Genomic DNA, 26,855 nt, shown 5'->3' on the forward strand with positions numbered 1-26,855 from the left:
ATATTGACTTCAACAAATTGACAGGCATGTGCTACATTGGATATTCGATAAAATAATTTTGTTACCAATCAATCTTTGAAAATGAATCTTCTCGGCCTCAAATTCTCGATTTGGCTGTACCTTCCGTTTGTTTGTTTTTTTTTTTTTGGTATTCATGGTGTTTGTCGACTACTGTGGTCATTTACACCAGGCCGATATTCTTTGTATTTTTCCGTAACTGCCGACTTATAGCACGGCCCACCTCTAGGCTTTTGTAGGACACCGCTGACGCGGATGAGGTACCTTCCGTAATCGCATCAAGGAAACTCATCATCAGGCAAGATTAAAGAGAATCGATCGGGTTGTACATCACGCTCAATTTCATGCTCCTACACATGCTAATCCTGATAGGCTTGATTGCATTACCACACTTGCAGTGATTGATTCTAAATTAATGAGACTACACAGTCGGCCTATATATTGACTACATACATGCTCAGGTCGGATATGTATGGATAGTTCGCCGTGCCTCTCTTCTTAGAATTTATATGGAATTGAATGTTATTAGGCGAGGAAGGCGTTTGCGTTGTTTTGACTAGTTGTGAGGCACAATTGGAACAGTATGCATACGCTAGTATTGCGCTAATTCAATATTACTGTGACAATTCCTTTATCAGAATTTTTGTATGTTTTAGTATATGAAATGTTGTCATCATATCCTGGTACTTTATCATGATATATATATATATAGGCTTCTACAATTATTTTTGTTGCGTCAAAATGTACATCCTACTGCCCTAACTTCCGAATAATATGATATGGCTCTCACTGAAATAACATATGAATCTTGCAAAGGGTTCCCTACACCCTACTCCCGTAGCTTAGCGAAATTGCCCCTGACTTAACTGTCGTTTTTCATTGTGTCGCATGCTCAAACGCCATGCAGGCAACCGGCTTGCATTTTGTCTTAGCATCGCATCAGTGTCTACTGTAGACAAAGAAATTACGATGAACGCGGCGATTTCTAAGTAGTGAGAGAGAGGAATATAGTATTCTTTTTCGCCTGTACCATCGAGATGCTTTGACGACGGAGATGCGGTACGGCCTTTATAGTAAGGCCATCTAGTCTGCACCCCCGTTTTTTTCTCCTCCATGCTATCCTTGATTGCTGAGCGCCTAGCAGGATAGCCGCGGATACCAGTTTTCGAGTCTTTAGTCTGACCCGGCCGGGGATCGAACCCACGACCTACCGATCGAGAAGCCGGACGCATCATCATTACACTATTATCACCACCAAGATGTCACGAATCATCAATTATGTCACTTGAAATCCTTATATCACTCTTAAAGAATTACAATTAAAAATATTAGGTCGGTATGGCGTTTTTGATCAAAAAGGAACTCGACCCCTGGTGTGTCGGAACCTTTAGCGTCATGCGACATCACGAAGCTTATACTTACATACACACCTTTTCCATAAAGATATACCTACGTATACAATGTTTTGGTGACAAAGTACAGTAGTTTCTTGTGACTGTGCTGCTGTGAGTTTACGTAGCTGTAGATCTCGAATTAATTCCCAAACTATTGTGTCAATTTTGGTTATTATGAAGGTTACTTGTTCAGCACTATTTCAATCTTCAGTTTTTTCTTTGTGTACAATGATGAGCAGGTATAATTCATGGGACGCCCATGATCGCTGTGAAACGGAAATTCTGACAAACTGATTGTGAATTCCGCCAGACAACGAAGAACAATGCAATAGATCTATTGTAAATACCATAAGCCACGATTCTTTTAGGATACTCCAATGCATAGACAGCATCCCCCATTAACGCCAGAGCCAAGGCCCCCCTTCCCCCCAAAAAAAGAGGTTTATTTGCATTTGGACTTAATTTATGGCCTCCAACCCTAAAATAGAATGCAGTCTCACGTTGAATTCACTACTTTAATAAAGAGTGGGATACCTTTACAGCAATGTATTCTTTATTTTCAAAACACTATCAATCCAACCTATCAAGCCGAAAGTGTCCAACCTGTGACCGCTGATAAATATTTATGGGGCCGTCAACGCGTAATTTAATAAGCATTTGTTGGCGACCGCCAGCATGTAATTCGAGTGTATACGAATTCACCACGTGTTGGCATACAAAAAAGAGAATAACCAATAAACATAGATGTAGTTTGTAATTACTTGAAGTTTTATCCGTGTATCCAGCAGGACTCCATCAGGTATTTACCAATTTCCCAATCGTTACCTATCATTACGGGCAATCCTATGCTTGTCACTTGGATTTATTGTGATTCACGACCATCGCCGTCATTTGTGAACGGATACTGAGATTCGTTGCCTAATACATGATCCCTATTTCGATTTGCATATTACTGGAATAGGTAGGCTACTTGCAAAAAAATCAAAAAAGTACAAAGTTTATAATTGTAAGATGAATCCTCGCGGCTAAATGCGAAAGATGAAAATCTTTATGAATACACTTGTCATTTTATATGTCATGCGTCCAGACGGTATATTGAGGCAGAGTAGCATATATGTGATATTTCGCCCAACACTTATGATGATTTCACTGGTAAAAGTAATGCAAACATATCAAAAACTACATCATAGTTTACAAGATCCAAATAGTGAAAAGTATATAGGCGAAGTAGTTTTGCGAGGTTTTGAGATAGTCGACATGGTTGCGATATAGTGGTGAGAACTGAGAACCGGCATAGACGATATAGAGTGAACATTAGGGTTGCATTCAAAACAAATGGTTGTTTAAAACATGTTTTAAACAGTGTTTTAAACAAATACCTTTAAACAAAAACTTTTTTTTCAGTTATATAATTATCCCCTAATTGTGTAAATATTTTCCAAAAAACATGTTGTATGTGCCTACGGACGATTATCACCCAATATAGCCGACGTATACGATATAGGACGGTTGGAACCCTCAAAATAGTCGCTTCAACAACTATAGTAATCGATATTTCGTGATAAAAGCTATATTTGCCCTATACTTTCAATTGTCAATGTCAATTCGCTATGACGTCACAATTGAATGTTCGTGACGTCATGGCTAAAAATAAAATTAAAAAACATGTTTTAAACAAGGGCCTTGTTTTGAACATGTTTGTTTTAAATTGATCTCTGTTTTAAATGCAACCCTAGTCTACATAGTCGAAGACATTCACAAATGACTGCCCTGCACGTGAACGAAAATGAAGGTCACCGTGCATTTCATACAGATCTATGCGATTCACCACATCACAGGGTTTAGTTCAGTTATCAGAATATACATGTACATTACAGGCGGCTACACGCTTCATATTTCACCAGTTTTAGCAACATTTTAATAAAAGCTACTCCGTTCGCTCGCCATCAACATCTACCACAGGTTTGCTTGCAAACTCTCCGCATATATCCACGTCGGCTGGAATCTCTACTATTGCACCATTTCTTTCTTCTTGAACATCTCTTGCTTCGATCTTCGCAGTTCTCTGAATGAAAGGTGTGAAACTTGATGTATTTAGATCGTGAAACCAGAGTCAAGTGTGATACAGTACAGCTCTAAGACTGGATTCACTGAACTTCTTCATCTGACATTTTCATTCTGGCTACTACCAAAAGTGTGTACTCTGGGTCAACGGAAGGGCTGGCAGATTTCGTACGAATTTTTAGCGTCAAAGTGAACAATTTGACATTGACTTCAGTGGCGAATATTTTGGTCTTCATGGTTAAATAAAGGTCAACAGCGATATGTAGTTCTCAATATTTAAGATAATGTACAAGTTTAAGAGACCGTTGAAATAAATTAGGATAGTCAAGGCCAGGTCAATATTCAACTTAACACTGTACGGAAGGACTCTTGGGGGCAAATTGACCTTTTTGAAGCTTACTCTGACATTTTCCGCATGTCTTCGCGCAGTTTCTTGACATGTAGACTTGATACTTCCTCTCGCAGTATCCCATGCTCTTCCATATGGAACAACTCCGCTCCGAATTTTTATTGGTACACCTCGTGGGATTTCTGGTTGTGCGAGTTGTGCGAGTCGTAGTGCGAGTCGTGGTCCGGGTCGGGCTAGTAGTTTTGACGCCGCTGCAGCGGTACATACTATTCACCTGTTTAATATCTTCCCCGGACATGCCATTCCTCTGAAGAGCAAACGCACTTTGGTATTTTCAGAAGTCATGAGAGATGAACTATATATATGTTACCTGTCCGAGTCTCAGAGATGGGTTATTTATAGCTTGGATGGTGTCCTGTCCGTTTTTAGAGAAGGCTGTGTTCGAGTAGTGCATAACAGACTGATAATCATAAGGTGAGCCGAACGATCTGGTGTCGCGTTTCTCGAAGTTATTCTCCCGTCCTGAACAGGATGACTTGTTAAATCATTGAAGTTGGTAAAATAGATGTCCGCTAAATACTTGTAAACACGACGATATTCCAATGAATACGACCTTTTGATGTTCGACATAAACCGAAGGTGAACAGTGAACACCCAACGTATACTATCTGACTTCGCATTTAAACATTCGTACCATTTAAAAATTCACCTGATTGGATATTTTGGCTCAGAATCCGCACATGCTCGTCTCTGTCGCTTCTGCTTTGTTCGTGCCAAAATCCCAATGCATGGAGTACCTCGTGCTGTATGGTTCCTTTGCTTTCGCATCCTCTACCAATCGATATCTACCAATCGATACGGTTATATTTAAGACGGGTCGGAAACATTATTCGCCATATTGACCATATAGTTTCAATTGTAATTCTCCAGGAGCAATATAAAATGCCAATATACTATGACGTGACAATTGGAAATTCGTGACGTCTTGGCTAAAAAAGAATAAAAAACATGTTTTAAGCAAGGGCAATGTTTTAACCTGTTTTTTTTAATTGATTTTTGTTTCAAACGTACCAAAAATATCTTAGACACGGACTACATCGTCATTTATTGTATCTAGAAAAACACATTTTTTAAATGACATTTCTTTAGGACACTGTTTAAAACCTGTTTTAAAGAAAGTATTTTAAAGCCCCTCTTGTTTTCAATGCAACTCATGATCTTCACGAATATAGAACACTTCCTCAACTACTACGATTCAATGTTGGGATCAAGTCACTACCTTCGAGTCACGAGTCATCTCGAGTCATTGCACATTTTGACTCGAGTCAAGTCAAGTCAATCGATTTTCAATGGTGACTCGAGTCAAGTCAAGTCACTTGTTTTTTGGAGGTGACTCGAGTCAAGTCGAGTCAAGTCAAGTCAAGTCACGAGTCAAGTCACGAATCAAGTCAAATTGAAATTTCGAAGTATGAGTGATGATGCAAAGTCATTACATTTTGCTAACTAGATTAAGGACAGATGAATTGGCCATTTATCTTGAATCAAATACCGAATATAAAGATAAATATACATGCAAAACGATGTTGCAGCACTCATGCAATCGTAAAACTGCTAATAAAATATGCGAGTAATTTTATAGTTACATCTACAGTCTGATTTTATCGGTCAATATTGAGTATCGAATACGAATCCTCGAGAAGTTGAAGAAATTGATGTGGTACAATACACTGCCCAAATACACATCCGTGAGAATATAAACGCGTAAACTATATTCGTTCGTTATATATCAAACAAGATGGTTGGTAAAGGTGAGCACATCCGCAATGTAAGCTCTGAGCCGTCTTAGAAACAAGGATACACGTTGCTATTAAATTAATCTATTGCTACTACGATAATGTATAAGCTGTGATTGTTTCGTTAGCGGTCAAATTATTAGTGATGTGACCATGAAGAATCAGTGAAACGCACAATCAGCGAATGACTGGTTATGCTTTCACAAGTGACACCGGCGTATCGCGAACAACCCAAACATAAACAAGATATGGTTATTTAATCGACACAGTTTACTATATGACTTGAAATTGACTCGTGAATTTTGCTCCGAGTCACGAGTCAATCCACATTTCTGAAGCGCCGAGTCAAGTCAAGTCAAGTCATTTTTGCAAAGTGACTCGAGTCAAGTCAAGTCACACTAAAAAGGTGACTCGAGTCTGACTCGAGTCAAGTCATGACTCGAGTCATCCCAACACTGCTACGATTGTGAGGTACCGACTGGCATATTAAGATAAATCTATATCAGGAAGGGATTAGGGACACGCGAGTTGACTTGCATTCCATTGTTAACCAGAATAATATTGGACTTGGCTTATATATAGGCCTATGTTCTATTGGAGCGAATTACTTAAAAACATCAAACTTCCTACTAACTGCATTGTTGCTTACTATTAGGTCCTATCGCAGAAAAATGATAAATTATAGGATTTGCACAATATTAGAGGACAATCGAGGTTGCTTTTTCTACATTTCCGAATAGCTAATCGTATAAAGCTAGAAAACTTTGTTATGACGCACCTGTTGACCCCCTCGTTGTTGATAGTTCCCGACGTACGAGTAGCACCCTTGTCCTTGAAAGAATTTGAGGTAGTGTTCTTGGTTTGTCCTCGTACGGAATTTCAAGCAAGTTACTCTTTCGATCTCCTGCAACGCCGGAGGGATATTCTGTCTCCCCGCGTTCGCTATAAAAAAAAACAGTAGTTATCAATTTATTATGTATCAATTATACATGGAGGTCATAGGTATGTGTTTTGATAGAAATATGCCATTTCTAGAAGATGTAAATTTAGTACACGGGGTGATATGGCCCGCATGTGGCGGTATAGGCCGGTAGCGGAATATAATTTCAAAAAATCTATATATATGTGCCGTCCTTAGTTATTCCGAATCGGTCGCAAGGATATTTCCAACACTTGAAAGCTGTTACCATCTTTAACAGCGGTTCCAACCTTTTTTGGCGTCGGAGGCGCATTTCAATTTCAGACTACGTTTGGAACCGCACAAATACACTCATTAGGTATAACAGAAATTATGAAGAATGAACGGACGTACCAACGAATAGAAACACTAACCGGAAAAATCACAGAAATCAATTTTATGTCCAACTTGGCATTGACTTTGAGAGCTTCAAGAAGTGTGTCGAAGCGAGGCGTAATTGCAGAGAATGCAGTAGGCAATAGCTGCCTGAGGTGGTCATCGGTTAATCGATTGCGATATTCCTTTTTGATTCTGACTATTTAGCTAATAAGTGCTTCACATACATTAGTTTATCACAATAGAAAATTGTTTTCCTGAGCATTGGTTATCAATTTCGGATACTTTCCCTTTGGAACTTAACTCCAAAATTCAAGTAAGTCTTCACCTTTGAAAAATGGCTTGCGCTCGATATCTGACTGCATGTCTAGCATCTGAAGTTGAATATTAATAGGAGCAGTGGTCACACTAACTGCAATAGGATTTGAAAACATTTTTATGGTGGGTAAAAAGCATTCATTCCGTCAATGCGTCTGTTAGACTCATCAATGAAGTTGCTGATAAGCCTGTTGTGTGCATCAAATAATCCATATGTTCCATGGCCATATCCCGTTCGAAAATGTGTTGTAACTCCACAGGCGCTTAAGTCTGGTGGTGATCTTACTTATATTTGAGTGCCGATGCGAACGCATTCGATTTTGAGTAAACTTTTTGGTGTGAGAAGAGTAACGAAATCGTGGCTGACTAGAGAATCGCTACTCGGCAGCAAAGGAATTGGTCTCCACGCTTAATTATAGGCCTAAACTCCTGACTCCAATTCAAGCAAGGGTAATTTTTGAATATGAATTTCATATTTTCGTTATAAATTCATTTTTTTTTATTTTTGTTGTTGGATTTTCAAACTTCAATAGGAGTCGCAGGACGGCTAGCTGGGAGTCACGGTTGGGAATCACTGATCTATAGTGACTAACGAAAATATGTGACACCTCATTCCAATCTACAATTTTCAAACTACTTATATGGATTGTATTCAGCTGATTCGCGTTCTACACCTATGCAGTTTGATATGTTTTGAAAATAGCCGGTTTACTTGTAGTTCGGATGGACTTGACTGCATTACTTTCCCCGTACTTGACAACCACAGTATAGCTCAGTTGTTAAATCTTTAATGTCACAGATTCGACTGTTGTTTCTTCGCAGAATAAGACGAATAAGACAATTAAAACCAGTAATGGTCCTTATGAGCAGGGCTAGGGCAGAAAGGGTAATTGGTGTCGAATAATTCTCTGTATCTTGTATAATGTTTGGATTGTTGGATTCAATATTGTGCGTTTTACTAACCCTTCATTATTTTTATAACGCAAATAAATTGACCGCGAACGATGTGCTTGAAGGTTACAGCTTACGTTGTTGTTAACTAGTTGCAAAGTAATCTATAGTTGCGGGGCATCTATGCTCTATAGACTTCTCACTGTGCTCACCTTGAGCAGTTCTAGTGAATGATTAAATTTGAAATCGGACCAATTCGTTTATACGTTTGTATTACGCGTTACCAATTGCAGGTACTGTACAGGTTGTTATTTTATTACATCTTATCAATTTGTTTCAGCTTTGAGGTTTCGTATCCTCTCCTCTATCATAGTGCTTCCTAAACTTTTTAGCGCTCGCACCCCTTGAGCTGTCACGAAATGTTTTTCATACCCCTTATCCAGGATCGAAACAGCACCTTGTCAAGCCGCCCCCAAACGCTGGTCTTGGGACCCCATAGGGTTTTCGGCAGACAAGAGACATTTCAGCAGATGTGCTGTGATTTTAGGATCCAAATGTAAATCACCGCCGCCGATGCACCGAAATGTTACAGGTCGTGGCGTGTTATGTAGGGGGGTATGGTCAGCGCTGAACTGTGGGAATGTGGAAATGTTGCTAGGCAACGTGCCCACTGACCAATCGTTTTGAAAAGTTAATCAAATCGGCGGTTCACCGTTGTCATTATAGTGTTATTGCGCATGATGTGTATTAGGGTTGTCCATAATTTGGAAAATCTCAAAATTTATGCGTATCCATGTCTCATTCTATAGATTATAGTTAAAAAACGTCAATGAACCTGCAATAAGCTCACGGGAAAGTCGTTTACATTTGTCTAAATGCGTTTTAAAGTAGTTGCCGTAGACTGGGCGTGTCAGCGACCATAGAACAGCAAGCAGACTAGTAATCACGAAATCACTGCGTTTGATTAGCTAATCTGCTACGCTTCAATGATCACGACATTGGCGGCTTGTTGATCAGCCGGTCAAGGAGTCGGCTAACGGCGGTGATTCTCTAAGCGCATTGTAGGTTGGTCTGCCAATAATGATTTAGGATTAATTCAGAACATGTTGAGTAACGAAACACATGATGAACAAAGAACAGCTGCTTCACAATATCTTTAAATACATGGCTGGATGGCTTATTGTGAAGGTAACCGTTGTAGCCCGTATGCCTTGATGGATGATGGAATTGATGGAAAGCACAAAAACAAGCGGAAAAATATTGCAAAGGCGCTTATGCAAGTGGAAAACGAATTTCTAGTTTCAGAGGGGAGTACCATCATTGAATACAAATATAAAGCTTGACATTGACACTACTTTGTCTGATCTTATTAGGCTGTTGTCGTGGTATATAATTGAAGTCTTGAATGCTGTAAGAGCGGGATGAATCTGTCATTTATGCTTGGCACTTGTCAGATTATTGCAGCATAATGAATAATACCCGCAAGTGCTGTCAAAGTCCTCAATGATGCTGCGAAAAGAGGCGTAAAGATAAGCACAGACTATGCTGGTAGGACCAGCAAAAAGACAGTTTGTTTGCATTGCTTAGCATGTCCTTAATGAATCTTAGATCATTACCGGCTGCATCACTACTAATGCTTGAATCAAACCAGACATGGACACAAAAAGGATGTATTGAAGCGGTGTGGTAGTTACACTCTTCTTCAGAAAACCAATGTAAGCTACCTGGTCGGCCCACATATCTTCTGAGCATACAGGATTGTGTCCAGAATCCATATCAGATGGTATTCCGCACCAGTTCGGCGATGTCTAATATGCCTTACCTGCACCCAGAAAACAGGACCACTTGGTGTAATCTCAAGCATATCAGATATGTAGGCTATTGCTGGTATCTACACTTACTTCTGTAAGTTCACAATCATTCGCTGTTTCACCTCTGTCATGCCTGCAATAGGCTATTGTTGCACTAAAGCTATCGGTACCTAGTTTTAACACTAAAATATTCAATGACCAGGTAGATGTCTCATTTTATTATTAAATCACCAACGTACAATGCGCTTACAGAATCATTGCCGTTAGCGAACTTCTCGAACTAGTATAAGCACATATTCAGCAAGCCGCTGTGGTCGTGACCATTCAAGCATTGCTGATTAACCAATCAAGAGACGTGATGTCGTTATTACTAGTCTTCTTGCCGTTCTATGGTCGCTAACACGCCCACTCTACTGCAGCTACTTTCAAACGTATTTAGACAAATGTTAACGACTTTCCCGTGAGCTTATTTCAGGTTCATTGATGTTTTTCATCAATAATCTAGATAATTAGGCATGGATACGCATCTTTTTTAAAATTTTCCAAATTATGGACAACCCTAATGTGTATACAACCAAACCAATTCTGCCAAACTATCGAAAGGATGTACTTCGTGCAAGTAACGTCGTCTACGAATATAAGTGCCACTGTGATAGTATATATGTAGGACGTACATCAAAAAAAAAATGGTTTGAATGGATAACGCAACACATCCCCGAATAGATTCACTCAAAAGCTTGCGCAAATGACAGTACGGAGTTCTTACGCCAATGCATATTAGCTGCAAAAACTGACTCTTATCTTGCGCTCAAAACCATAGTGACGAAATGTTTACTGCCATTGCGCGAAGCAGATTCTTCATTCAATTGAAAGTGTTAGAACGGGGGTTCTCAACCTGGGGGCGCGGGAGGCTCTCGGGGGGGGGGCGAGAAATTTTTGTCAATTTTGTCAATTTCTGTATAAATTGTGACTAAACATGTGTTTCACAACCATTCTGAAGATACGATTATTGAAGATTAAACTTAATTCGTATTATAGAAAGCTTGACAAACTCAGACTCTAGCAGTCGCGCTCAACGGAGTAGGCTGACTTCAACTTCATTTGAGCAAATTTTTGATATTCTTTGAAGATTTAGAGAAATTCCTACGTGCAAGTCATTCATTACTTTATAGCTTTGGCAGTAGCCTAAATCTCTGTGCGATAGGAAGCTGTTGTTGATAGCTGGCGAACTGCACTGCCTAAGACAGACTTACATGCAATATAGGTTGCCCGGTTTCGCCCTCAAATTGGCTATAAATCAACACAATTAAATTCATTTCCAAAACTGATCAAATTTAACATGGCCGGATATAACGACGCCGTGCTCTCTGTAGTCACTACCAGCATCAGGATTAGTCTCAGTGCAACATACCTTGGAATTAATTGATGTCCTTTTCAATGTTTTTTTTTGTTATTTTCAAACAAGTTTGGGGAAGTTTGTCAGCAATGTAAAAGACTAAACAACTGTAATGCGGATTCAAAATTGGCGTAAGATATACCTTATGTATACTATTATATCAGGGGTGGGCAGCCCGTACGGCCGCATGCGGTCGTAGAAGGGAATTTGTGCGGTCGTCGACGCCTAATTCAATTAGTATGTGTTGGCAGCCGTAGACATGCAAATTGCAATTACGAATTGACTCCCGAATTTTCGAGAGATTTTATTTAATCTTGAGATTTTCTTCGCGCTCCGCGCAATTCAACAAGACTTCATTTTTCGATTTTAATGCAGTAGCGCCCTTCTTAATTGGAGCAGGAATGGGAATCCTCAAGATAACAATTCATTCGCGGCTCTGAAAAATTTTCGCGCTCGGCGCGACAATATGCACTACCAGCAACTATTCATCAGAGGTGGTCAAAGTAGTCAAGAAAGCTACTCAAGTAGAAGTAGAAGTAGCGACGAAAAAATCTACTTGAGTACAAGTAGAAGCACTTTTTCCACCCTTAAACTACTTGAAGTAGAAGTAGAATTGAGTGACTTTAAAAGTACTCAAGTAAGTAAATAGTTGTGAAAACGATCCTAATTCGTTCACATGCATTGTAAAAAGGTGCAAATTGAGCTGTGCGAAAGGTGACGAGCTTGATTCATATCGATGCATACCAGCAGGTATCCAATTTTCAATAGCATAAGCATTCGTCCACATCATGGGAAGAAAATGATAGAATTGATATGGAAATACGATACTTATCCTCTTTTTCTCGAACAGCACGTTTTAGAAAATAGCATGTTATGGCGCCATCCCCCATATAATAAGGTCCGTAGTTTAGTCGAAGAGCAATGCGGAGAAGTTGTAAAGGATACGGTGTAAACACTTTGCACGATTAGTAAACGTTAATAAAAAATTTGGTGGACCGTAAAAATGCGATATTGTGTAGCTTTATTTCCGGAAATTAAAGGCATTACTACACTTTCTTTTATACTTCAACATGTATGTTAACCAGACAAAAGAACTGATTTTAATCATAACTCAAAGTATATGATACTGGGAATTGAAAATGAAACATAAATACTACTTCTAAAAGCGGAACACGTTTTTCATGCCTTTAGCCCAGAAAGTTTGAAAGGTGGTATGCTAAAACATCTCTAAAACTAACAAAAAATGTCAGAGTCCACTTTGCCAGGTTAGGACGTGCCATGGACATGCTGGATTACGATATGACAAGTAAATGCTAGATTGCGAAACATCAGTTTCAAACGTTTTGATGATCCATATATACTGTGATGCATTATCTCATATGGGCGAAAGGGGACAATGTGGTGTGAACGTAAGGATATCTAGATATCTAATTCTAGATATCCCTGTGTGAACGGAGCTACGCCAACCCGCTACCTAAATTATATTCATCGATACTTCCGTGAAATCACACTGGTAAGTCCGCAGCCACTGCGCGCGAAGCGCAACGAAAATTCTGGGCTTTACTCAATTTTTATGGAAATTAAATGTTGATACTCCGTGAAAACAGCCCCGAAATTCCTCAGGTTATCTTCCTGATTGAAAGATTGAACTACTTCTACTTGACAAACTGAAAATAGCGAAAAGTAAGTAAGTAGATCACAAAATATTACGAAGTGGAAGTAGAAGTAGCAAAAATCAGATCTACTTGAGTAAGTACCAGAAGTAGATGATAACTACTTGAGTGCTTCGAAAAAGTAGAAGTACTTCGTTACTGACCACCTCTGCTATTCATAACATTGCCACTCGCGATTTCGGTGCGTACAATAGACCGTTGTGAACAGTAGAATAGTCCGCAGTTCACCGGAAATGGATATGGTCAGTTTACCATAGGCATTTTGCGTCCAGATCGTTCATTGCGGCTATGCCATGGAATGCGGCCTTAGGCTACATAAGTAATGGAAATGCGGCCATGATTAGCAGGAAGGTTGCCCACCTCTGTATTATATGATGTGCTCTTTTTGACATGACGATAAATGTAAGGGGGGGAGCGATTTTTTTGACCATCGCCAATGGGGGCGCGTGTTAAAAAAGGTTGAGAACCGCTGTGTTAGAATCAACCATTTTTCAATTTGCCAAGCCTATTTTATGTAGACAAAAAGATTTTCTGTGTAACTTACGAATTTCCGAGTAGTTTGTTCTAATTTGTGTTTGTAATTGTTTATTTGCAAATGTCGCTGTTACTACAGTACCGTACATTTCAAAGTTTGTTATTGTTGCCATTGTTACATTGCAGACTTCATGGTATGTAATTCTGATTGTTACGTCATACTCTGCTTTTTTGGTTTTGCTTTTCATGTTCTGTTTAAACCCCTCCAGTGTGCAGTTAACGCTTGAAAAGAGGCACCCGAAAAGTTCAATTCAAGAAAATTACAATGGATGTTGTTTTTAAAGCTATCTTCAAGTTATGTACCACGAACCAGCTATTTAAACATAACATAATTTTGTCGGAGGAAATGAAATACCCTACTTCAAAGTAACAATGTTCTCCGAAGGGAATCATGCAAAGCGCGAAGAAAATTTTGGAGTTTAAGAAATTCGGCCAATAATTTTCCACTTTATGTTCATTTGCAAAAGAATATACATAATTAAATAACGTGTAATTGCACATCACTGTATCTCGTACCCCCTACTTCGATGCTTCGTAGCCCCAAGGGATACGTGGACCCCTGTTTAAGAACCCCTGCTGCATTTTGACTGAAAATCCTGGATTGACTCTATACAGTTATTTTCGTAATTAAGTAGTCCTATGCGTGCGCCATATAACTCCTTTTTGCACATGTATTTACCTCTATAGGCGTTCCCCGCTTCATAGTGAGTTGCCACTCAATCTGTCTTTGAAACAGCTAGCAAAATGCATTGAATTTGAGTCATGCCACATAATTCAGAAGTGAAACATGACTTGAATTGTGACTTGACTCGTGACTTGACTTGACTTGACTTGACTTGACTTGACTTGACTTGACTTGACTTGACTTGACTTGACTTGACTTGACTTGACTTGACTTGACTTGACTTGACTTGACTTGACTTGACTTGACTTGACTTGACTTGACTTGACTTGACTTGACTTGACCCGAGTCACCTTCGAAAATCGATTGACTTGACATGACTCCAGTCAAAATGCGCAATGACTCGAGATGACACGTGACTCGAAGTTAGTGACTTGATCCCAACACTGCCTCTTACAGAGGTTTGCAGTGCTAAAGGTCCCCTTATAAATCTTCAAATTCACCACTAGTGGAGAATCCATCCGGTTAGGAACCAGTGATGAGCGGATATTTATTTCTGTGAATCCAAATCCGTCCGACAGCTCGAATCTTTGAGGAACTATACGTCCGAATCCGAACAATCACAATCAAAAATTCGAATCCGAAAAATAGGAATCGAATACTTTTTCCGAAGAATCCTAATTGTACATTAGTGTAAGCTGTATGATAAATTAAAGGCACCGTAGAAAACCGCATTTGCCAATTCATAAATGGGTGCTACGAAGCAATCGCTACAAACATATAGAAATATGATACAACTCACTCAGGCTTCCTTCGAGTACATAAGGAATAACATAAGTGCTTCCAGTTGTGTACTTAGTCCATCTTCTTTCGTCACTCTTCATCCCGTCTCGCATGAGATCGGACGAATCTTTGTGAATGCCATATGCGATTTCAGCATCTACTCTCGATGAAGAGTCGATGACGATATCTCCTTCAAGCTTTACTGTATAAAAATATAAAGTTCAGTGATTGACAAAAATTCTGGTTGGTGTTCTGGTTGTTTCAGTAATCATGGAGTTGAATTCTAGCCATTTTACACTAGGCCGATATTCTCCATCGTGATTCTTGACTCAAAGCACAGTCATCTTTCGTTATAAGCTCTTGTAAGACAACGAAGAGTGTATTTAGTATTGGAAAGCAATATGTGTATATGAATCGAGTTTAGTTTACAAAATCTCAATATACGTTGTTGTCTCTAGCGAAGGGGATTCGATACCGAGCCGAATAGTAAGCTTCGAAGACAGTTGAGTATTCGAATGTCACACGTTATGAGACATAACAGTAAAACAGACTTGAAGTGCTCAAATATGTACCTTTTACAAGACTAGGGAGTAGTATTGGGATGACTCGAGTCATGAGTCATGAGGTCGGATCAAATCGTCTGAAAACGAGTATTCACATTTGATGACACTTTAGTCAATGGCGGGATTACTTGGTGGTATATTCCTCAGCTACAACACCTATGGATTGTGGGATCGAGTCCGACCGAGGTCGACTCACGAATTCTTATGTGTTGGAGATTTATCTAGGCTCCTCCTTGCCGCGCGAAACGCGTAAGCGGTGACAAGCCTTGAAATGGGCCGTGCTACAAGGCGGTAAATACTGAATCAAAAATAAATAATATCGGCCTGGTGTAAAATGATCAATGCATGACTTCACTCGAGTCAGACTCGAGTCAACTTTTTAGTTTGAATGGACTTGACTCGAGCCATGGTGCAAATATAACTTTACTAGACTTAATTTGATTCAACGCTTCAGAAATGCGGATTGACTCGTGACTCGAAGCCAAATTTACGGGTCAATTTCAAGTCTAGTGGTGATCAGTGTCAACTAAATCGCTGTATCTCGTATAAGTCCTGATTGCCAACGATACACTGGTGTGACCTGTGAGCGGAACCGGTCATTGAATAATTATACGTTTTATCGAGCCTCCATTGTTATATCACGAATAAATTGGGTAGCAAACACGGTGATCGGAGGTTACAGCTTACATTGTCGGAAATTAGTAGTAAAGTATTATGATGTCAATTCATCTATCTTCTATAAACTGCTCATATAACCAACCCTCTTGGATGATTTAAATCGAACGAATATCGTTTCAACGCTTATATTACTCGTCTTGAATAATTGGAGCAGGCTTATATTATATATCATGGATGAGTAAGTGGGTAGTGCATTGTATCTGATCAACTTTTTCATCTTTCTGAGGTACTGTATTTTGGCTGATGAATACAGACTGGTACTATACGGCTACTCGCGTAGTTTTCGAGTTATGCGTCAGCGATACAACGCCTTTTTGCGTGTGTGTATGCATGTATGTATAAGGGGTTTATGCTGCTCGACTACTACGGTCTTGTGCAACAGACCTATGGGGGCTATATAGTTTAATCAGATATATCTACACAATACAACAAATGCTACGACCGGAATAACCATGAGCGGATCAGTTAACAGACATTCCAAGTTAAGACTCACTCTGCTGCGTTCGGCTACGTTTTTTAAATGTTGTCTTTGATGATTTGATGATAGTATCGAGGACTCGCCAGTAAGCAATGTTCGACACTTTCAGGTACGATGCCCGTTTCGCAAAGACCACCGTATTTTCAATTCGACATATTCGGCCCGATTCAAAATGAATTGGGACTGAATCTGTATTTCAAAGAAGTACCAAAAGAGTGTACTTTGGAAATTTAACTTGACGTGACTATAGTGACTTGATTCGTTACTTGACTTGACTTGAATCTAGTCTAAATGTGAAATGACTTGTGATGACTTGTTACTCGAAGGTAGTGACTTGATCCCAACGCGGCTAGGTAGGTAATACTGTCAGTTACACATATTGTTGAATTAACTTCCTGTATATTGACACTATGAAGCCCTAAAACAATACTGCTGGTCGAGCACTGCACGGGTATGTCGTTTCTATGAAAATGACTGGATTTTGAGGCATGATTTCGATGATATATTCTACCACCTATCGGAGAAATTGTCGCTGAGACAATTCTCGTACATAACATAATGATTTCATCGTACTGTAGATTTTGCCCGATTAGCGTCCCATTCGGATCATTATGATCGATGTTTATGCTCACATACAATCATCGACAGGGCGGCGCCGGGGACCTGAAGCCTCAATCAAGATCCTTGAGGATTAGCCTAAAACCAACAGTTAAACTTGGAACTCTGAACACAAGAACTCTGAACTCTGCGTGGCACCAGGAAGAAGCTACCGCACTTGTGACTGACCTCAAGCTTGATGTGTCGGCAATCCAAGAACATCGCCAGCACTTCTCCGAACCATTCCGAGAAAAAGACCTAGGTGCAAGCTTTATCGTGGTCCAGTCACCTGCCAACCTAGGCGGAGTTGAAGGCGTCGGTCTAATCATGTCCCGGCGTTTCCACGATGAGGCAAAGATTTGCGTTATAAACAGCCGGATTATCACAGCTATCATTCAACTCCGTCGCCGCAAACTGCACCTCATGTGTGCGTATGGACCTACATCTCCGAACACCACTGCCTTTCCAGCTAGATACGCTAGACCAACTAGAAGGTATTATCTCCACCTACCCGCTGCGCGACATAACCGTGCTGCTTGGGGACATGAATGCCACGTTGGACGAGCGCTCACAACGATTTCGCATCCCCGTTGGCAACGAAAATAGCAACTCTGAGCATTTTACCAATCTACTCGACCGCTGCGACCTCATTCCTCTCAACGCCAACTTCTCTACGAAGCCGAAACGCAGTACAACATTTGTCGGTATGCGCCGACGCAACACACGGCTGGATTATATCTGCTGCAAAGCTCCCGCACGGCGCCACTTCACGAACTGCCGAACGGTGCGCATGCTAACGATGTGGAGTGACCATCGCATGGTGTTGGCCACGCTTCGTGAACGCCTCCCGTTCGTCCCGAAGCGTACACCGAAAGAGCCCCTACCAAATTGGCTTGATATCAAGGACGCAAATAAGATGAAAGACTTTACCATGCACACACTCGACGCCCTCGAGATCCAAAATACTATACCGACCGCCTTCGCGCCACCTGTGGCAGCAGTCAAGAATGCAGCCCGTGAAACGCTCGGTGAGGCACATAGCAAGCCACGGCCAAAATTAGCCTGGGAATCCGACCCAGCGGTGCTCAGTGCACGCCAGAACCTCAAGACTCTCAGACGTGCTGCGTACACCTCTGGAACACTGCTAACGAGGCCGCTCTGCACCTAACTAACGTTTACGACGCTGCTCGCAAGGAACGAGTCGAAGCTATTGCTCTTTCCGTGGAAAACTAGTTGGAAGCAGGCCGGTCAAGAGCAGCCTGGAAAGCTATCGATGAACTAGTTGGCTGCAAGAGGACCCGCGTGAAGGCCTGCACGCAAGGCCTTGCATCACACTTCGAGACCCTCTTATCTCCACCTGCACCGGACATCGATGTGCTCGTTGCACCGCCTTCATTAGCAGCAATTCCTCTCGCGATCAATACAAATCTGATCACGCCAGCTGAGCTCGGGATAGCCATGCGTGATGTACCACAATTCAAGGCCACCGGTACGGACGGCATCCCAACGGCTGCGTACACCTCGGGCGTTGCACCTTTGCTCCTCGACGTCATGAAAGGTGTCCTCGAAGGCGGCCCGGTGCCGCCCGAGTGGCTCGAGAGTGAAATCGTGCCTATATATAAGAATGGCGCTGCGAGTGACCCAGCAAATTACAGAGGCATCTCCCTCATGCAGACCGCGGCCAAGCTGTTTGACCGAGTTCTTCTCCTTCGCATACGTGAGCAAGTATCTACCAAGCTCCTGAATGTACAGAATGGAATTCGACCATCCCGCGGTACAACAGAGCATATCCTGGCACTGCGCACAATCATTGACACCTGCCGCTCACACAAAAAGTTGTGGTTGTCTTTGTTGACTTTGCGAAAGCCTTCGACTCGGTCTCGCTACCAGCCATGGCGAAGATCCTCAGATTCTATGGAATTCCTGAGGTGATAAGGTACGCCATTATGTCCCTCTACATTGACACACGAGCGCGAGTCCAAACAGATGACGGTCCAAGCGGAGATTTTACCACTTCGGCTGGCGTGCTTCAAGGTGACACCTTGGTACCATTCTTGTTCGTGATAGTCCTTGACTTCTACGAACGGCCTTCGCGGACAACTCGAACTTCTTTGAATGGCGGCCACGGCAAGGAACGCGTACACGTACGACTCGCGAGGCTATCCACGTAGGTATTCTTGCCTACCCAGACGACCTCGCCTTGCTTGCCGCGAATACCGCATCGGCACAGCGCCTCATCAACCAACTAGAGGCCGCCGCCGCTCTTATTGGCATCTGGATCAATGCCAAGAAGACTGAGGTTGTGGCCATACTAGCTCTGCCGGAGAACACGACACCAATTCAATTGGGAGAAGTCAGACTAAAGAATGTCAAGAGTTTTATATACCTTGGTATTGACGTCGCGGACTCTGGAAAAGCACTGAAGGCGAGGCGAGCAAAGGCCTGATGCGCGGCAAGACGGCTACATTGCCTCTTCCACTCAAGTGCCTCAACCCAGCCCAAGACCCGCATTTTCCGTGCCACTGTCGAGCAGGTTCTTCTCTACGGAATAGAAGCACTCACGCTGACAGAAAAGCTGACTAAGACACTCAACGCCAACTACGATGCACTCCTCCGCTACGCACTCGACATCCATCACCCGGAGCACATATCTACCAATGCTCTGCGGAAACTCACAAAAACGGTCCCATGTCGTTTGCTGACTGCTGAACGACGCTTCCGCCTAATCGGTCATCTAGTGCAGCATCAAGACGATCAACCAGCCGCCGTCATCATAAACCACATTCCGACGGAGCCATGGCGCAGAGGTGCGGAATAGAACCGCATGGCGCTCGACAATTGAGACCGAGCTAGCGCAACGTGGGCTATCGCTCGAAGACGCACACGACCGCCCACGCTGGAGGCGCTTAACAAGGGCCCAAAACTGACTATCGTGAAGTTCTTTTGTTTCCTGTTTTCTTTTGCCCTTTTATTAAATTGAAAGTCGATATATATATAGGCTACAGATTAAGGTAATATTCATAAAATCACAAAATATTGTGATCAGTATGATATGAGACCTACTTTTGTGGTCATGAAACCCGTTACAGTACGTTAAATATGTCCCCATTGTTTGCACAGGTAGTTTTGTTGTGGCGAGATAGCGTAGTGGTATATTCAACAGCTGCAACACCAATGGATTGTTGGATCGAGTCCGACCGAGGTCGACTGCATAATTCTTACCTAAGTGTTGAACGTATACCTATAGGCTCCTCCTTGCCATCTTATTCGTGTAGCTGTAGACGGTGTCTTATAAAAAGCCTAGAAGTGGGCCGTGCAACAAATTGGCGGACACGGAATAAAAAATGAAGGAAATTGGTGTTGTGTAAATGACCATAGTAGTCGACAAACTCCACGAATACCACAAACAAAGGTGGTTTTATTCTAAATGCGCCCTTTAACGATAATTTCTCTCGGGCCCGATTTACGACCAATTTAGTTCCAAATGCCGAGAAACAGTTAACTCTTCATAAATCAGCTATACGTAAATTATGTGTACTGCAACTTACGTCATCTCGTCAAATTGATAAGTACTAGTCAAAATGCAATTGCTATGTCCTCCAAAGTCGTCACGGGCATATTAGATACTGTACGATACAAGATGTGAACTCGTCGCTTTAAAACATCCTTTCGTGGTATTTTCCGGATATTTTTATTTATGCTTATAGGGGAGTTACATTTCGAGATGGTATGGTGCAAAAAATAATCGCATATCTACGCACTATCTCTAATTATACAAACAAACACACTCATCTGCATGCATACCTGCATTTTTCTCGTCACATGCACATCTATTACAACCATCAGCGTCCTTTAGAAATGCGAGACAATTAAGATCGCACTTGAAGGCCGGGCAATCATCTTCTTCGGTCGTATCGGCTGATTGGATACCTTTGTTTATAGAATTACGTAGGGTCATGATACTTAGCTAGAGCCATGGTTCCTAAACTTTATCACAGTCCTGGCCCAACTATCAGGTCGTATTGAATTGATCCAAACCTCTAATAGTCGTCCTCGGAATGTAGAAAAATTCTGTATTTGTGACGTAATATTAACGATTTCGCTGACTTGAACTGCTTTTGACATTTGCCCCTGTTGTGCTGATATCCAGTTATTTCATACTTTATTTGTTTCCGTTTTTCAACCATTGCGACAGTTACTAGCCCGTTTACTTATCATTATTTCGTTACCTCAACATAATTAATTTTATTTTTCGATTTTGACTTTCTACATTTACTGAATTCGCACCTGATCGGAGTCAGTCGCAAAGCTTGAGGTAAAACAAAATTTGGCAATGTAAATGCATATTGTCTGGTGTAATAAGACTAACATTACCACACTTCTCGCAAATTTCATAACCTCAAATTAGATCAGTGGCCAGTAGCCACCTCAATATTCTCGCATGTCACACATGTGAACTGACCCGGTTAACAATCACTGATGTAGAGAGAAGGGAATTCTCTTTTCATCTGAGTGAACATCGCAATGGAGTTCACTATGCTATTGAGGGTCAGTGTAGCCAGGTCGTTTTACTGTATATCCATAATAATTTCAGATCAAACAATCCCAGGCGTCCGGGTGATTGTGCCAGAGCAATAAAACTGGAATATGGGTATTGAAATAATTTACACAATAGGCTTACTGGTCGTTCACGATAAGTAAATGAAAATTGGTCCGGACAAGCCAACCCCCATAGCAATCGATGTACAATATATACTACTATCATCGATTGTTAAAAACATTTGAGGATTGTGACTTACCTTCCATCGAAAAAGGACTGTCCATTGTCATCCCCATTGCGCTCACTGCATTTCCTGTATTACATAGTAAAGTGTTACATAGGCCTAATGCTCGAATGCCGTCATATTGTCATTTGGTAAAAGTAACAGGGAAGTTACCTAAATTCTTGCAAGAGTACAAATTCATCGTAAAACATGGCAGGGATTCGAAAGACTTGACAACGACGCTGATTACTGTGGCGGTGAATGGCAGAGCAAACTTATTTTCTTTTGTGGTCTCGTCATTGTGGTTGCCTTGAAAGACCTGCGCGGAGAGATTCATATATAGCAGATTATAGCAGATAGCAGATACTATATCTTACAGTCGATAAAGTTGAACCTAATCACAACAAATAGGGAAGTTTTGCTGAGAGGGGTGATTCTCGTTGCAAAGCTGATATGTGCATTTCATGTATTAAATGTATAAGTTAACACTGGTAATGTCAATGGCGGTCCCCTGCCACGTCGGCATTGCTTTCTGGATTTGTAATGTTACGAATTTATCATTGATTGGGCAATTGAGGAACTATAGGCCTATAATATAAAATGGATAATTTAATACGATTTCACACCCAAATGCATGATATCGGTGGAGCTTTTGTAATTATTGATTTTAATTTTGGTAAAGTATAGGCTACGTCCTGTATATAGAACGACTGAAGGTGTCAAACGAACAGATGTGTTATACATGCTGCGCTGTTGGGTGATTTTGTGATTGCGGGTTGCAAACTGAGGCTTATGGTCAGGGTTTTTGTTCGCTAAAGCGTTATGGATTACGGATAACAAAATCCAAATTTCAGTAAATGGAAAGGCGAATACAGTGAAATTCAGCTAATCTGTTTTGATTCTTTTTTAACTGAAACCGGCCTTATGGTTATTTATGAACTTATATATCGTCATGCCCGCCACTGTAGCTCGTGTTTAATAAATGCGAAGAAGTTAAATTACAATATTGAATGGAAGGGGTTGTACCGGATTTTAGACCTAATAAGTGCAAAGCGAAAATTAGCCTAAAATAATAATCGTAAGTATGCTATCGAAATCCGTATTAAAGCTTCCAATCCGTTTCAAATCCAACGTTAAATCCTTACAAAACAGGCATCATCTGATACCAACAACCTAGTACCTCGCCAAAACTTGAATTCCGTGCTCTCGATAATACGTTGCTATTGTCGCCGTAAAATATTTCTAATTGCTTCACCCATGCTTCCGGTGCAAATGAGCTGACAGTGAATCCAGCAAATTTGATTGGTCGGCGAAACCTAATCTGTAAAATGAAGTATAAAAACATCGCCCATATACTCATTAGGATAGAATTAAGTAGAATCCATGATTTTCGTTCAGGATGGTCGCATATACAATTATACATTCGCTTAAAAGTCAACAATATAAATGTTGTATATTTATGTCTTCAATGCTTTTGTGGTATATAGGCTACTCATGCTCATGATATACATGCACACAATCTGTGCATATATGCATACCATGAGTGGACAATGGAGGTGCAGATGTAGCCTTGTAAGGCCTTCGAAGACTTACATCACCCCACCCCTCCATGCTATCCCGGTAATGCTGAGCGCTAAGAGGAAGCTATGTATACCGTGCTACTAATCAGATCTTTGACCTGACCCGGCCGGGGATTGAACGCACGACCTGCCGATCAAGAAGCTTGGAACTATTGCGTTTCTTTCTCTCTTCGGTCATGACGCAACCTTCGGATCTCAGAAAATTCATCTTATAGACAGGACAGGAGCATATAGTTTGGAATTAATTTTATTTTGGTTATTTCTGCGCCCTTTCACATAACAATGCTTATAGTAGGCATAGTTTTTTGGGGCCTGAAATGCTTATTGTTTGGAAGCAATGTTGTAATCACTGCTCCCTCTAAGCTGTGCGTGTGCGCAATTGCACCGTGCTGACAGGGTCTCTGTGCTCAGACAATGTAATCTGCGCACAAGAAAACCGAATTGATGACCTTCTTCTTTAGTCGTTACGCACTGTTGTCCAAGGGACCGCGCATTGGGTTGGTGAGGGCGCGCAGACTCGTGAAAAATTAGAGGGATTTGTTAGAAGGATTGGAGTCATATTCTAATCACGTTATTTGAAAGGACTCTACCGTACTCGGACTCGACGTATGAGAACTGTTAAATGACTCGTGACTCAGAGATAACTTTTAGGGCCAATTTTAAATGCATTCATATATTTCAGCGAGCATTTTTAACCTCTAAGTCGCACTAGGAATGACCACACCATCAATACGATTACTTTTATTACTAGATACCATTTCCATACGCGTTCTTGATATGGCTGATTCGTAACAAACATACAAATTATTTTCCACCCACATACATGCGTAAATTATTTGAATATAGCTTGTGTGAGCAAGTGGTATTTCCGAGCGGAATTTTCCCAGTGTAAAACCTATTCGCATGACGCAACTTCCTAGACGACAGTACTACGGAAATATGACCAGGTTACATCAGATGTGGTGCTATTCAATATTCGTGCTCTGAAAATAGATGGACAACTTACTACAAACTTATCACTTCCGGTCGTTCCACACCATTGAAATCCTTGGTTATACACCACTCCCGCACCAGGTGGTGTTGGCGACATGAAGTGCGCATGGTCTTTGTTAACTGTATGCCATCCTTGGCATTCTGAAAATATATTTTCATAAGGATTTGGTTTCCAACCCATTTTTTATGAGTGGGCCTCCTATCAAGGACCTCTGCTCCTGACCTATAGTTTCAATAGCTTTGCGTCCAGTTATAATACTATAGGGTTCACATATGCTCTCCTTTACGAGGAATTATCCCCCTTTTTACGGAAATCGAAAATGTCCCCCGAGGACGACAAAATATCTTCGTTTTTTTTTCAATTCGTCCTCACAACAACAAAACGCCCAAAATGACTCGAAATCTGTAATGTGGATGCCCGTGAAAAAATTGAAATCAGTAGTTCGGTCGTCGAACCTCCATGGTTTTTTTAAATGTCCTCCTTTCCGGATCCCAAAATATGGTGACTCGATAATACTAGAAAACAGAACTGAAAATATAGATGCAATATATTGCTAAAATACCGAAGAATGAAATGTTATAGAGCCATCATAAAGTCCTTCAAAGGATCCAAGTATGGAGTGTCCACAGGATTTCAGAATTTTCTATAGAACGAGTCCAAAATATAAATAATTTGGTACTGATATGATGTTGGGAAACAATTCTTATAACAACATCATAATCATTTCCGTATACCAATATTCATTACTATTGCGATACTAGCAAATTAAGTCAAATAATGAAATATTTAGATTTTATTACGTAATCAGGGATTACGATGGGATACAACTAGAATACTAAATCGACATGCCGGGCATGGGACAGAAAGCCCGTGTTATAGAGCAGTGGTTCTCCAACGGGGGTCCGAGAAGCATTTTCTTGGGGTTCACAAAACCTATAAATTTGCAAAATGGTTGATAACCTTGATTTTATATTTTATTTAAATTAGGAAGATCACGAGGTAGTTGCTCTTCATGACTGCCAAAACATCATGACTAACTTCAACAGAACGGCCTTCTGAGATGAAATATCCTACTGTGCCAACTCATTTTAATTGTCAAATTGCCAATTGCCTATTGATGCAATCGTACTGCTGTTTAGATATGTTTTGTTGGGTATTGAGGATACATGAAAATGTGGAATAGCAAGATCAATCAGGACGACTTCGACATGTTTGTATAAATCCATTTTCTCCTGTGATATACAAAACCATACTATTAGGCTACTGAATAACGTCAAGATGAGCTGCTACATAGGCTGGACGTTATATGGTCATTAAACATTCTCAATTTTGGCGCCATTCATGATGAGTTCATACCCAAAGGTGTCGTCGGAAACGCTACCCGTTATTATTAAATTAGCCACCACCCATCTTTGCGGAAATATATTTTAGGCACTCATTCATATCAAATCGAAGGTGCGGATTTTCAAGACAGGTCCACGTATTTCAAGTAATGCAGTTGCAGAATTCGATATGAAATAATAAAAAGTTTACCCAATTTCTACATAAATAGTATGATGTTAGTTTCAGGAAAAGTCATTTTGTTGCTGTTTATCACCATAGCCTATATACAGTTATTATTTGTACAAGACAGCAACGTTTGCACGATAATTGGGCTAAGTTTGAACCAAAACGGGAGGGGGATCCGTGGGGGTCCTTGACGGTCCAAAAGGGGTCCCCGAAGACAACAAGGTTGAGAGCCACTGTATTAGAGCCAAATGATTACGCGATCCAAGTTTTCATAGCCACATGACCAGCAACAGATATTGTCAGGTTGATGGGATCGCGATAGAGCACGCGTAAGTCCTGGGTACAAATAAATCAACAAAATAAAATGCATGCGTACCGTAGCAACTATTGACATCTTCCAGTGACAAGCCCCCAACTTCTTCCCCATCTACAATCTTTTTACATACGTTTTCTGCCATCGATACCACGATGACTCCCAACAACATCACTGTGAAATATTATTCAGACAAATCTTACGAGCGTTGCAATAAATTTTTCTGCCTAATCGAAAAAACTTACGGGCAAATTGGGACTTCATAATGTAAGCCTTCTTCACAACTTGTAACTCCGAGGAATATTGCTCTGCTGACACGTATCAAAATATACGTTTAATGTTTCATGTACTGCTATGCACTCCGCTAATCGAGTGCATAATCAAGATCGTTATCTCACCTGTTATACAACCATTCACCCAGTTCTAATGGACATTATCCT

General features: G+C 40.9%; 1 protein-coding gene across 4 annotated transcripts; it reads right to left on the bottom strand.

Annotated features, from left to right (window-relative positions):
• Positions 1-3,211: 3,211 nt before the first annotated feature.
• Positions 3,212-26,855, bottom strand: LOC145444724 (zinc metalloproteinase nas-13-like). 4 transcript variants are annotated; one of them, XM_080322730.1, is made up of 14 exons: positions 26,814-26,855; positions 26,661-26,723; positions 26,479-26,589; positions 24,606-24,733; positions 23,200-23,340; positions 22,194-22,338; positions 22,056-22,109; positions 21,061-21,186; positions 14,960-15,142; positions 6,397-6,560; positions 4,535-4,670; positions 4,196-4,347; positions 3,877-4,132; positions 3,212-3,477 (listed from the first exon to the last, which is right to left on the bottom strand). In XM_080322730.1, exons 2-14 carry the CDS (start codon positions 26,677-26,679, stop codon positions 3,359-3,361), a joined length of 1,734 nt encoding a protein of 577 aa, XP_080178856.1. In that variant the 5' UTR covers positions 26,680-26,723; positions 26,814-26,855; the 3' UTR covers positions 3,212-3,358. The 4 variants fall into 4 exon arrangements, with proteins under 4 accessions (XP_080178856.1, XP_080178855.1, XP_080178858.1 ...); XM_080322729.1 differs by having other exon boundaries at positions 26,661-26,726; XM_080322732.1 differs by lacking the exon at positions 21,061-21,186 and having other exon boundaries at positions 26,661-26,726.

The sequence above is a fragment of the Botryllus schlosseri genome, chromosome 8 (genome assembly GCF_051294905.1).
Source record: "Botryllus schlosseri isolate E-star chromosome 8, Bs_hap1, whole genome shotgun sequence".
In the NCBI taxonomy this organism is placed as follows: Eukaryota; Metazoa; Chordata; class Ascidiacea; order Stolidobranchia; family Styelidae; genus Botryllus; species Botryllus schlosseri.

What these genes read in the sequence shown, in the direction of transcription:
- LOC145444724 (XM_080322730.1), bottom strand. An exon ending in AGATGTCAATAGTTGCTACG is followed by an intron (nt 24,734 to 26,478) that starts GTACGCATGCAT and finishes ATATATTTTCAG; the next exon opens with AATGCCAAGGATGGCATACA. An exon ending in GAGCCAAAATATCCAATCAG is followed by an intron (nt 4,348 to 4,534) that starts GTGAATTTTTAA and finishes CATCCTGTTCAG; the next exon opens with GACGGGAGAATAACTTCGAG.